This window comes from Micropterus dolomieu, linkage group LG16, assembly GCF_021292245.1.
Source record: "Micropterus dolomieu isolate WLL.071019.BEF.003 ecotype Adirondacks linkage group LG16, ASM2129224v1, whole genome shotgun sequence".
NCBI lineage: Eukaryota > Metazoa > Chordata > Actinopteri > Centrarchiformes > Centrarchidae > Micropterus > Micropterus dolomieu.
Window position 1 is genome coordinate 3,562,066 of NC_060165.1, and position 14,636 is coordinate 3,576,701.

Sequence of the window (14,636 nt, forward strand, 5' to 3'; positions counted from 1 at the left end):
GGGGGGGACTTCAAGATCCAGACTGACAAACTAGTAATAGCTAACCAACCAGACATCGTGTTGATCGACAAACAGCAGAAGAAGGCTGCAGTGATAAATGTGGCAATCCCAAGCGACAGCAACATCAAGAAGAAGGAACATGAGAAGCTTGAGAAATACCAAGGGCTGAAAGAGGAGCTAGAAAAGATGTGGAAAGTAAGAGCAACAGTGGTGCCAGTGGTAATCAGAGCACTGGAGACTGTGACCCCCAAACTGGGAGAGTGGCTACACCAGATTCCAGGTAAAACATCAGAGGTCTCTGTCCAGAAGAGTGCAGTCCTTATGCAGTCCTTAGTGTATATATATATATATATATATATATATATATATATATATATATATATATATACACATTGCTTATATGTTGTGACTGTAGTTGCAAATGGAACATTACTAAAGGACAGTACCCACCCCAACCTTCTGGAAGGAGATATAGGAGTATCTGCTGTCGCACCTCCAGACTGCAGAGTAGCTTTTTCCCCATGCTGTGAGACTCTTCATCGCCAGCACTGCTCCATGCAATATTTTTTTTTTACAATTTTATAATTTTTGTATACTGTTTATTGTCTGCTTTTTCATTTGACAACCTGCAAAATGAAAACCTGTTGCAATATGAGGATTACATTGAACTTTTACCTTATATTATCTGTTGATAGTGCCATAAAAAATGTGTCTTAGGTCTACCAGTCATATGCTTCAAAGTATAGCACGTGATGTTCAGTAAATTTCTGGGTTCAACATGCAGAGAGTGAGATTGCTTTTTCTAATTTATAGGCCTACTTGTCATTTTTCTGGCAGAATGATAAAACTAAGCTTGATTTAATCAGTGAGTTGCTTTTAAGAAGCTATGAATGTGATATATGCATGTAGAAATGCATAAAATAGTATTCAAAGGCCTTTTTTTCTTCTGGGGGAGGACCCCCAAAACCCCCACTTTATTTTTAAACAACATTCTTGAGGGTTGGGAAGTGACCCTGACCCCTGCAGTGGGTAATGTCAGAGAAGGCCAATTCATAAAATGCAACCACTTCACCAATACCAAATCTCACCCCAAACAAACTTGGCAGCCCTGTGACTATAATTTCCAACAGTCAGGTGTTATAGTAAAAAAATTGAAATTTGTGGAAATTCAGTTATAAGAGAAGACCATACCCCCTCTCATTCTTTAAATATGGAGCTAGAACCTGGAGGGGGTTAGCCTAGCTAGCTGGAGGCAGGGAAATCAGCTAGCCTGGAGATTGCTACCAGCACCTCTAAAGCTCACTAACATATTCAATCTGTACACAAACAAATGTAGGCCTACAGAAGTCAACATGCTAACTAGTGAACTTTAGAGAAGTTGGTAGGTGTATTTTTGAACCAGGCTCACTGTTTGCCCCCCGCTTCCAGTTTTAATGCTAAGTAAAATAAATCGCCTCCTGGCTTTATCTCTGTAACTAACGCACAGACATGAGATTTGTAGCAATCCTCTCATCTCACTCTCTTAAAGAAAGAGAATAAGTGTATTTACCAGAATTAAAATCATTTTTAACAGCACTGTTTGTGGAACATGACGATTTCCAATTTTTGGTGTACTCCATTCATAGTAAACAAAAGATGAATGCATTGAAAGCAACACATAACTGCACCAATGCCTCAGCATGTCGAAAACACAAAACTTATTCCATTACAAAAATTTGAAAGATGCAAAATCTATACAAAGCTGCTTTAAATGTGTCTTTTCACAGATGATTAGACATTTAAAAATCTGCTGTAATCTGAGCTTAATCCAATTCAACAAAGATTTTGATGTTGTTGAATTGCATTAAGATGATGAAATGACTGTCTGCACAATGTGAAAATCTTGCATAAATCTAAGAAATAAAATCAAAGTTTGTATGTGCTAGTTACATGAAATATCTCTGTGACATCAACTTAAAACAGCTTCAAAAGGTGTTCCCTTCAATGCTTATTTGAGAAACACAACAGGTTACTGTATGTGTAGCAGCAAATCTGGGTATAGGTCGCTGGTGCTGGATGTGGATGCTATGTGCTGTGTTGATCCAGGATTTAGCAGCAAAGCTGAGCAGGAAAACAGCAGTAGCACTAAAATCACACAAACAGGACATCCGGCATACACTCTCACAATACACACACATGAGTAGAGGAGTGTGCTGGCTCAGAGGACAATGACTGGTGCTGAGAGACAAGGGAGCACAAACACACCCACATGATGCAGACAATCACACACACAAACACAGGGTACAAGTATCTCATTTTATCTGTTTAGGTCTTCTCCTGTCTACGCGGACTTGTGTGTGATAACATCAGACAGGCTCAACGTGTGGAACACTACAACAGAAGGGCAGCCCTTTATTACACAGCAAGCCTGTGGAAACAGGCTTAAAAATCCAGAATTCAGAAAAATAGAGAACCAGAAAAACAAACAAATTAATTGTGAGCAGGGCTCATCAATGCTTAATGTACTATTGAGACTCTTTTAGGGTTTCACCACACCATTGCTTATAACAGCAGCATTTCAAAATGAAATCGATTAGTTTCAATAAAATTGCCAAGATGAGTAGATTTGCTCACAGAGTTGAAGTAAATCTATGTTTTACCAAAGTCCTTATAGGCAAGTCATGCCACTCGGCCGCCATCTTGGCAACGCCTCCGTGCAGTTATTTTGGATTAATAAGACCAGGCTCCTATCTGAACGATTGGGGAGAGAGCCAGAACTGCAGTTTTACTGGTCACCGGGACATAAAAACTACATGAATAAGATCAGCAGTAAAATCGAATAAAAATCTCTCTGCCCAAAAATAAGGTTTAAAAAGCGTTTTTCTACTACCACGTTTGCAAAGTAGAAGTAAAACAGACCCTTACATCAGTGGAACCACACAATTGGCTGAAATATCACCCGCTTTGGCAGTTAAAAGCAGACGGTTGGCTTTCTAGCGGGAGGGGTGTCTTTGCTGTTACGGGCTTTCCCTATAGAGTTGTATTGAGGATGTGACTGAGTGGCATATCTCCTCTATAAAAACGTCTCTAGTTTTACGTTCATGTAGAATTCAACTTTGGCTAATTTAGTGATGGGAATGCTGATTATGATTTTGTGATGATGAAAGCACCACTGTCTATTTTCTTACCTCTGACGGTTAGGTCATCTACTTAAAGAGAAAACATCAACTATCCACGGACACTGAGGAAGAGAGTGAAGAAACATTTGCTGTGAACGAGAACATGATAACAACTGGTGAAGAAGATGTTTTCTAACACGTGCAACTCCCCCCCTTTCCAGGTATAGGTGAGTCAGTTATTAGTAGTGAAGTTGATTGACAGAAAATCCTTCAACAATTGATCCGACCTTTATCTCTCATAGGCGATATGGCCAAAATCTACTCCCGACCCTAGTCTCTCAGAATAGACATTGTTCTTCATTTTTGACCTGTTGAAGGGAAACATTATTATTCATTAGCTGCAGCCTTAGTCTCCAGTTACACGCTGACAAGTATGTTGGTGTTTACCCTAATCATATACAATAATTTCAGTGGTTACTCACATCCCTTGTTATTGCAAGTGTACAACAATTATTAAATGTTAAATGTATTTTTTTGAAATTAAAACCGTTTTGTAAAGAAGGTTGGAGTATAGGAACCCATTTCTCAGATTACAGAACCTCATGTTTGAGGTAAACGACCCCAGCGACTCAGCACTTTAGGTCTCTCTCTGCAACTACAGTATCGGTTACAGCTGACACTACTGCCACAGGCCAATGAAGGTGAGGAATTTCGAGTTTCCCACACAAATTCCAGGAAGGTATATCTCTTTCTTTCCCAAGATCTCCCATTCCTTCCTTAAAACCAGCGTAGCTTTGTTCCATGTCCGTTGTTATGGAAATCTCTGCCTCACATACACAGGCACATACAGAGTAAAGAAAAATTAGATTGGGACTTCAAAGGAGGTCAGTCTGGGCGCAGCTGACTGCTCTGGAGGCACAAGGGCTTTCTAGGAGATGTGAAATGTGGGTGCACAAGCAGGTTACCACTCACAGGCTGAAAAAAGACACCGGACGATGGGTGAACAGAGCAGCAATCTCAGCACACCCAAACACACACAGAGTTTAAAATATCCCAGAGGCACTTCACAAAGAAACCAAACAAGCAGCCCACAGAGCAAACTGCCTTATTAGCCACGCTGATCTCAGCAGCCACAATGCCTTTAAAGGAGCAGCAGAGACTCAGACTGATGAGGTAGACTAGATCTGTCATGGGCACAAAGTAACCTTAGGCTCAAAGTGAATTTTTTTATTAAACCTTTATTTAACCAGGAAAATCCCATTGAGATTACTAATCTCTTTTTCAAGGGAGTCCTGGAAATTTAGAGAGACAAGATGGAGGTGGGGAGGCACAGGTTCTCACTCACAGCTGTCAGCGAGCTGAGGCTAAACTAAACGAGCCGGCCCTTCTGGCTGAAATATACCAACAGCCATGACGACCTTCATTTGGCACAAATGACCTATGTTTCATGCCAGGCTGTTTGTGTCCGTGTGCGTCTGCAGCAATGTGTGTACTGGGAATCTACGGAGGGGTTTTCTTTTAAAAAACCCTACACACTCATTTTGGAAAAAGCTTTTGCTGCCTGAAATTCACGACTCAATATTTCAGGCGGGCAGACAGGACTGCTGTCAGTAAGCATCTTAAATAACTTGGAGTGATCTTCTAATGCCAGCTTATATTATGACGCCAGCAGTCATTTTGTTTCCAAACGCTGGATATTTCATTTCAATTTCGAACTAAAGGACTCCACTGACTTTTTGGGATTTTGGCCAATTAGTAACCAATACACGATGAGAGGTTTGGCCCAAACTCACCAGTCTCTGTTGGATAGCTCTGTGCTGGTACTGAAGTATCCAGCGTATTAAAGTTTCAGTTCACTAACATCACTTAGCTCCAATAATGATCTATCCATGGTTTTACTTGTCCAGGTTTTTAATTATCTCTCTGAGATTTCTGCCTCAAGCTGTGTTGCATTACTGCCTCACACTGAATACAAAAGAGGTGAATGCAGTTTAGTTTATGGTGCAGCAGTTTAGCAGCATAAAAGGTAGGCCTATAGGTAGATAGGCCCATTGACCTGCTCCCTCGAGAACTGCATACCTGAAGTGACGTAAGCCGGCCTGCCGTTGGTATAGCAATGTCACTTCTGCAAGCTAAAAGTCCATTTGTCCATGTTTTGTTACATTTTTTAAGGCGACCGTCTTGTTGTTGACACAGCTAACACAGGTTTTTAAAAATGCAGTTTGGCGATAAGGACCTGGCTCATGTGTTCGACCAATCAACGTACACTTAGGTCACTCAAGGTTCCTTTTGTGCTGGAAGAGTACCTACTCTGAAGAAGGAGCTTAAAAATCCACTCAAATGGCGTTCTAAGAACTACGACTGTTCCCAGTTCTTGCAGTGCAGACACAACGAAAAGGGGGGAGCGGTCCTCCAACTGTTCTACAACTGTGAAATGTCCTTGGCTAGACCGCACCAGGAGTAAGGGGATATATATTTTTGCAATTTGGTTGAGCTGTACCTTTATATAACCAATAAATAAAAAACTGATCTGTAAATCATTTCTTCTGAAAAAAGAAACTTCTGTCTGGACATTCCTCGGCCACCACAACAACATCACTATTTTACAAAAAGTTGGCATTCCTTTTAAACAGAGAGACTGAAAATTGGCTTAAATACTGTTTTAACTGCTTTCGGTCTGCTTTGACTAAGATTGGCAGTACACTCCAAACAAAATATAATTTGGCGTTGTCCTCAAACTGCTGTCGAATACAGCGCTGCAGGCTGCTGCCAGTGCATTCACAGTCTCTCCAGGTCTATTCGTTCTCTGGTCTCCACGCCAGATGGAAGAGCTTGTGAGTCTCAGTGGGAGCAATGAAGTGAAAAATCAAGTCATTGTAGAGTTTAAAATTTAATTTTCACACTCTCAATCAAGCCAAATGTGGTGTTCCTTTTTGGCTACAAAGCTGACTTTTTGTAGTATGAACACTTCAGATCCATTTGTGTTTGGAATATACCGCAAGTCCTTAAGCCTTGCTTGGTGTGTGTGTTAGCTAATGCCACAGTGTGAAACCACTGTGTGTCTCCCCCCTCCTCTTTCTCTTTTACAAGAGGTCATGACCCCGCAGGTCCTGGAAGAGAGGTGAGAGTTTACACTGAGAGGCCAGACAGGATTCCCAGGCCTACTAAACATACCCGAAGCAGGGAGATGCTGCCTGGAACTTTATCTGATGGACAACAATGGTGCTGCCGTGTGTGGTGGTGTGTGTGTGTGTGTGTGTGAGAAAGAAACAGTGAAGAATAGGGAAGAGTGAAAAAGATAGGGGTTTACCCTATCTTTTTCACATTCTTCACTGTTTCTATCAGTGGTTATTTACAGAAAAACAGTAAACAGATTGAGAGAGCGATGAGAAAACTGGTTTTAAAGGAAGCCAACAACACTAACACACATAATAATCACTAGGATCCGTTTCACCGTGTAATCATGCATTAATACACACTGCAAAAACTTATGCCAGTTCCTTCTCAGCCACCCTGCTTTTGACATATCCTTTTCGTTACAGAGCAGCACCCTGTCATCACCAAAACAAAACATTCACATTTCACACTGTGTGTGTGTGTGTGTGTGTGTGTCACACTGTGTGTGTGTGTGTGTGTGTGTGCGCCAGGCAGAGACTGATGCAATGCCTGCAGAGATTGGCACAACCGTGAGAGCAGGATCCAGGGGTCCTTGACAAGGGTTTAATGGAGTCTAGGTTCAATTTTTAAAATCAATTCCCTGCCTGGAAGCTCATTTAATGATGTACAGTAGAGGAGAGGTCTTGCTCTGTACAATGTTCCTGCTACAGGATACAGTTGTGTTAATTCTTAGCTAAATTATGTCCGACTAGAGGCCCCTCTCAGGTGGGGCTTTCTTAAGACAGGATCTTATTAACTGCTGAAAGGGTTAAGTCATCTAAAATTTTAAAAAGACAGTATTTTCTCCACTACGTCGTGGGGTATCTAGGCATGTAGTGAGAGTGCTGCTTCCACTCCAATGCAATGGAGCTCAGTGAAATTTTATTAGAGGTGCTTACAGAACTGAAAATTCAAGATCTCTTTCCAGGAACAAGATCTCTTTCCAGTGTCCACTTCACCCTGGATAATTCATACTGCAGAACATGCATTCAACAGTATTCATGGGGCTTTTAATGCTGTGAGCTTCATAAATTTCATTTCACTGTGATTTATCTCTAAACCTCAACAGATAAAACTCACACTAAATTCATAATTTGGGCAAACTGACCTTTTAGCCTTAATGTCCTGTTTGACTTGAATTAACCACAAATTTAAGTCATGTCTCTGTGTAGGAAAACACGCTGTACATTTCTTTGTCTGTGAATTACTTTTTGGCAAACAAAATAAGCATATATCTGTTCAATTACAGCCCATATAACACAAATCATGAAATATGTCCTTATTTGTTTGCTGTCATCAAATGTGTGAGCCTAGTTTGTGGCAAAAGCAAAGGTTACCACTTCAATGCTTTCCCACATATTGGGTTTTATTAGGGTCAGAAGCAAAAATAGAACCAAAGGGAAAAATGTTGCAATTATTATTATCATTTTTCCACATATAGCAGTGGGGTCTGCAGTAAAGCCAATGTCAACAATACAGAAAGGTTGAGCGTGGTCCCGTCCATTAATCTATTTAGCAATCCCTGACATGCAAAGGTTTAGGTACCTCTGATCTAAGCATTTCCAAACATTGATTCAGTAATTTGATTATATTCTTACAAGGATAGTGATCGGAAAAGAACAAATCAAGTTAATATTACCGTGCAGTCACACCACGGCCATTTAAATCATGATATCCCCCCTGAAGGGATATGTAATGATGATTTTCTTTGTGGTGATTAGAAATATCAACTGTCCATAACTGCCAGTAGCAACACCGGTGACTCACACAGAGCCAGAGGATGTGCAGAAAAAGGCCTCCTGATCAGAACTGTGACAGCACGTCTGCTTTGGTTTCATGCTGGTGTGGACGATGCTCCTGTATGCTTTTTCTCTCTGGTGTATCTCATGTCTCATCTATCATTTATCCCCGCAGCACCATGACATCAGATACAGCAGGAATTCCTCTGTAAGGTTTCACTTTTCTCTGCTTTCACATCATATAGACTGACAGTCCTGTATGTTCTCTGTAAGCCTTTTACCTTATCTATGGACACTAGAGCAGATCAATTTTATATGGATACTGCAACCTGAAGTATCATGGGAGCATTAAATATGTAAAAATGCCATAAAGCATGATACAGGGGCTCTAAAATCAGCCACTGAGCCCTTGCAGACACACAGTCTCCAACAGCAACATTAAGAGATTATCATTTTAGCTTGGGAATGATTCAGTTTCTGTTCATGGAAAGCAAATAGGCCTACACAGAAAGATAGCCTTTTTTTTTGCAGGTTACAGTAAACCTATACTGTAGGTCAGCAGCACTGAGTCAACGCCACTGTGCGCTCCTGAACGCAGGGCTCTTTGATTTTGGCGCACGCAGAGGCTGCTTTATGCCACATTACCACATTCAGGGGCGTTGATTCACTATAAAAATAGGGTTGGTATAGCAACATACCAAATCTACTAGTTGTAGTTTGACATAATTTGATGCAAATGCTCCCCCTGGAACCCCAGCTGGCATGGAGAGGATGGTCTTTAATGTGTGATAAATTATGAAACGGGTCTCACAGATTAGAGTGGACAACCGTCTTAAATGCTCCCTAAAGATGGTTTAGCCTATTTTTAGATATTTCATTATAGCCTGGTCTTTGCTCTCGATCCAAATGTAAGAACATCTAGGTGGATCAATCTGGGGTTCGCTTCAGCCAGCCAGTGCCCACTTTGCCAAACGCCACTGCCGCCCGTGCACCGATTCCCATCGTCACGTTTCTGTAGACAAAAAGCCTCCCCTACCATCTCCATGCCACTTGTCAGCTAAGGGGAAGCGAGCGATCAGCTTGCTCACATCCAATCCCAAACGCTCAAACCCACACTTCCACCAAGAAAGAACCGCTCAACAAAAGCCGGACAAAAGCGCAACAAGACAACCAAGCCAGAGTCGCGTAATTGTGCCACATGTATGATTGATTTAAGACAGTGCGCTCCTGCCGGGTGATTTACGCGTCCACGCGGCACAAGTATGAGTTATTTATCCGCTGCGTTATAGTAGTGTCAGCATGCCACGAGGCGGCCAGACAAGATGCCATACATCAATATACACACCCACATAGCTATACACACACACATCCGACAGAGAGGAGAGGAGGGCGATCCTACCTGGTTGGAACATACTTTGGAAATAAAAGATGACCAGAATAAAGGATCCCAAACAGGTGGCAAATACCATCCGGCATATCCTGCTCATCCTCATCAGTTCGCTAAGAGTCTGTTTCATGACGGGGCGGAGAAGCTGGAGGGTGCTGCTGGCTTTGTGGGGGAATGAAGGGCCGGTTTGTTGGAATCTCCGGGGCTCCGGTGGTACTGATGAGGAGTGTCTGCCGGTCAATGGGCTGAACTCATCCAACACGGAGCGTACCACTGCTGGGCTGCTGGAGGGGTAGGGGGGTGGGGGGTGGTGGTGGGGGGGACACCCCTGCTCGAAGGGAATGAGCACGCCCAGATGTGCGCTTCTGTTCAAGAGCATCACATTAAAACCTGTTGTTTAACTATTTCCACTAGGGGAGAAAATCCTAACCCATTACAAATAAATAGCTAATAGCAAAAATAGTGAAGTATTTAAGTAGACTATACTACAGTAAGTAAAGAGTAAGTGCACTTAGTAGTGTAGTTACTTTCCACCCTTTATGTTACTTATATTTCAACTCCACTACATTTTGGGGGCTAATATCGTAAGTTACTTTTTACTCCACTACATTTATCAGATAACTATAGCCTATGGCCATCTAATCTAATCTAATCTAATCTTATAGATTTAACTATCCAACAGTAGCCTATGCAAAGAAGCTCACACTGGCTCCACCTTAACCAACTTTACTTTGCAGATTCACATTAATGATAAACAAATATAATCAACAAATAAATGATGATGCTATAACCATCTATTGTGACAGTAACAGTTACAGTAATTGCACTAATGCCACTACAGGGGTGGACCTATCTGTAATAGTTAAAGTAGTAGTAGAATAAGTTAAATTGGTACAGCTCACAGTACATTAGTAAAAGCAGTGGTACTAACAGTGGAGCTAGATCAGTAGTTGCAGTTGCAGGCATTATTGTAGTAGCATAATCAGTATTATGGCACTACGTTTTTTTCATCTTACACACCTTTGTATCGATTTTATTTTTCATTCCCTCCTGACAAAATACAAAACATAGGCTACACAATAATACATACAACAGTAATATTGCTTCATATACCTATACCAACAGCTACAGTGCCACCTAGTGGTGTGAGGGCACACACTGTATGGGTGTCAGGTGAAACTTCTGAACACTGTCCAAGACGAGCAGGCAGTGATGGATAGACCTCCATGCAGCATCTTAACCTGCACAAGGTCATAGAAGCTGACTTGCTTTGATCAAATTATGCTCTCATGGCATTTCCAGGCATACACTCCAGTGCACTTTTTCAAATTAGAATGTCTGTTTTAATTACACAAGCTGGTCTTATCAAGGAGAGAATCAAAAGGTGATCTGAGGAAAGCCTCAGAAAATGTGCACCCAACTGCTGCAGTGTTCAGCAAGCAACAGCACAGCAGTGCAGGTCATTAACATGGAATGGATGGTAACCAATATGTACTTGACTGACAAGCTGCAAGACTCCAAGATAATTAAAATGATGAGCTTGCACACGGCACACCATGTTGTACAGTTATAGATGTACATTTTTTTATTTGAATGCAGAGCGTGGAGCTAAGGGTGTAGAGGGGCACGCTTTTAAGAAATGCACTCAGGTCCCTGCATCCATTAATGATCCGCATGAATATTCAACAGTTGTTTTAAGACAGTCACTCTGCTAAGCTGCATTGAATCAGAGGGGAATTTAAAAGAGGAAAAGCAAACAAGGGAGTGCATCAGGAACTCTGGCCTAACGTCTCAATAAAGACACCATATGCATCAATTAAAGCAAGAGCATTTGCCGATAAATACTATTAATTTGGGTAATTCAATAATCCCTGTCTAGTTCATTACATGAAATTAAGGCTGTTAAACCCCTGAGGCCTGTGCATAGTAATAAAAACACAGAGTATAAGCCAGAGTATTTACTCCATGTAAATGCATCAGATCCCAGAGTCTTATCACTCTCCTGCAGCCTTTTTAAACTCAGCTATATTAAAGCCTACAGAGATTTTCAGAGGCAGAACCTTAGGGAGCATCTTATATTCTTTAAAGTTGAGAGCATAAAAATGCATCAAAGGTACTGTATACCTCAAAGTTATGCTTGAAGCAACAGTCCATGAAAATGCAAACAAACCTGGAAAGCAGCACAGACACAACAACTACACACAAAACATGGCATGTTTCCATGGCAGAGCGTCAGTCCTCATCCGCCTGTTCGTCAGGTTTCAGGTGAAGCTGTCATTGCAAGCTGGTGAGTTGGCCATCATATTGCCGTCACTCTTCTGGGTGATCTCAAGCACTTGCCTGCTGTTCAATAATGATGCCACAGGCTCAGCAGTTTCCTCTCATCATTAAGACCTCAGACACATGCTGGGTTTGGGTCAATGAGCTGAGCACCAAGGCAGCATAAAGACACCAATCCCTTATTATTGTGTCAGGGCAGCAGGGCAGGAGACTATAGTGGCTTGCAAAAGCTGAAAATATTAGATAAATAACTTTTTTCTTTGTCCTCTGCTACATAAAGTATGAACAGATTTAATCATTTAGTACCAGTCAAGTTGTGACTTATAAAACAAAGATTTGTAGGTGTGACATGGCATTTCTAACAAAAACTGCACTAGTTTTTGGCCACTTGGGGGCAACTGTAAACACAACACTGATAAATTATCACATTTAAGTTCTTGTGGCTGATGAGTCAGCATACAGTTTCTTATTTTCGCAGCCAGCAGACAGAAAGCAATATTATCTACATTATCATTCACTTGGAGTCATTTTTGTCCACCTGGTGAATCCAACATTCTCTCCTTTTAACACTGTTTTGGTCAACCAACTCCTGAGAAAATTTCTGTCACTTTACAAGCAAATGCTCTCTACTTAAAGCTCTACTTCATCAGCTAGTTGCTAACTTTCTCACAGCCATGAGAAATTTGAAAACCAGAAGCTGAAAGGCGCTAAAAGGCTCTGTAGACCAGAGGGGAACAGCAGCAGGCTACTCCCTACAAGCGACACCTTTCACATTGTACAGGCATTTGAAAAGAAAAAATACATTGGTGCAGCTTTAAGTGATACGCGTAGTTTGCAAGATGCTATAATCACACAATTCTAGAATAAAGTTTTGAAAATGTCATGCATTAACCTGCTCATGTATTATGGGGTCAGCCTCCACAGAGATGGACAATGAGCTTGTCCATAAATAATTCAGACATTCAGAGGATGAAACTCATTTGAATCTGCTGCTCTGGCATTGACCTCAGACAGCAGAGCTTTTTCAAGGGTTGAACAAATATCTCAAATCTGACCTCTCAGGACTTCACCTCAAAACAGTGTGTGACAGCACATCAAGGAGGTGACAGTGAATTATTATCACTGCCGGAGAAAAAAATCAATAGGTGTCAAAAGCAGCTGGTAGCCATTTTCTGTCTTAATGGCCTTCGAAACACGGCTGTTTTTAGGAAATAGTGTAGAAAAAGGGATGCTGACCTGGGGTAGGTTTCCAGCTATCGTTAAGTTGGACTGCATTTAATCTCTGCAACAAAGACTTGGGGGATAGCTCCAGCGTTGGGGCTCATGACATGGATGCCAACTAAACCTGTTGAGACACAGCGGTGTTGTAGTATTTTCACCAAAGGTTGAGCTCTAAGTTGTTAATGTTTAAGTAAGAGTCACCAATGTCATCTTAATCTCAAGTCTGAATCAGAATTGTCAACAACACATCTGAACTGAGTCCCACTTCCACAATTTGTGGGTCATTAAAGTCATACCTACAGTGAGTCCCAAATTCCCAATGTGGAAGTGCAAGTCTAAGTTCAAGGTGAGTCACTTTATTCCTGTTCTAGAGTTGTTCATGTTCAAGTTGAGTCCCAGTTCCTCTGGTCTCAAATGTGAGCCCAAATCTGTACTCACTGGGAGTCAGGCAAAATCAAGTCTGCAGTCTTCTCAGGTCTGAGCCTAGTTCCAACCCCCTAAAATCATGTCCAAGTCAGAGTCCTAGTTCTTGGTATGTGAGTCAGAGTCAACACTGTCTTGACCATGTGGATTCCAGGTCATGGATGCTCCTCAATGTGTTTGTCTGTTCTTAGTCCCTTATATCCTGTATGAGTCCTGTCCCCATGAGACAGTCACTCTCATGATGTCTGTAGAGAACATAAAATACAAGTTTCTCGGTGTGAGAGACAAAGTCACTACGGCCTTGTCCATAAGACATACACATTCAGTCTGTAAGTTCGAGACAGGAAGGTGCTGTCTTAAACCTGTGTAAGTCCTGGTCACCATGATGGTCAGTTTCTCATTGCATGAGTCAGAGTCAACATCATTGTGCTGTGGTTGTATTCCTGTTACTCAGTGCTAGAAAAATCATGTCTGAATCAAGTCCCAAGTCCTCAGATATAAAGTCTGAGCCCATTTCAAAGTCCTTAAGATCCTGTATGAGTCCAGTTCCTAAGTCAGAGTCGTATGAGTCCAGTTCCTAAGTCAGAGTCAGAGTTAGTCATGTGATGGTCCTCAGTGGGGTGGGGGGTGATCCAGACATAGAAAAAATATTTCTAAATCAAATCTAAAGTCTTAAGGCAGGGTCTAGTTCCCATATTAGTCAGAATTTTTCACAATTTCTCAATTGAATCATGAATGAGTCAGTCCAGTTTGTAAGCCCTGATTTACCAAGATCATGTCTTCATGTTCTGACAGGAACCAGGAAAAGAGATCACATTTCTCCTGTTTTAGCTTCTTTGCATTGGCTTCCAGTAAAATCCAGAATAGAATTTAAAATCCTTCTTCTTACCTACAAAGCTCTTAATGGTCAGGCACCATCTTATCTTAAAGAGCTCATAGTACCTTACTACCCCACCAGAGCACTGCGCTCCCAGAATGCAGGGTTACTTGTGGTTCCTAGAGTCTCCAAAAGTAGACTAGGAGCCAGAGCGTTCAGCTATCAAGCTCCTCTCCTGTGGAACCAGGTTCCAGTTTGGGTTCAGGAGGCAGACACCATCTCCACATTTAAGAGTAGGCTTAAGACTTTCCTCTTTGATAAAGCTTATAGTTAGGGCTGGCTCAGGTAGTCCTGAACCATCCCTTAGTTATGCTGCTATAGGCCTAGACTGCCGGGGGATTTCCCATGATGCACTGAGCTCCTCTCTCCTCTACTTTCTCTCCCTCTGTATGCAACCTCATCCCATTATTGCATGTTACTAACACAACTTCTCCCCTTTCTGGTAGTCTTGTGCT

At 41.7% G+C, this 14,636-nt stretch overlaps 2 protein-coding genes across 2 annotated transcripts in view; one reads left to right on the forward strand and one right to left on the reverse strand.

Moving 5' to 3' along the window:
* The window catches only part of chst11 (carbohydrate (chondroitin 4) sulfotransferase 11), a 136,647-nt gene extending 127,137 nt beyond the window's left edge, over window positions 1–9,510 (reverse strand). Inside the window, exon 1 of the mRNA XM_046071629.1 lies at window positions 9,393–9,510. Coding sequence (XP_045927585.1) covers window positions 9,393–9,510 — 118 coding nt within the window. The remainder of the gene's footprint in view (window positions 1–9,392) is intronic.
* The window catches only part of net1 (neuroepithelial cell transforming 1), a 202,451-nt gene that overhangs the window by 21,339 nt on the left and 166,476 nt on the right, over window positions 1–14,636 (forward strand). The gene's annotated exons all lie outside the window — the stretch shown is intronic.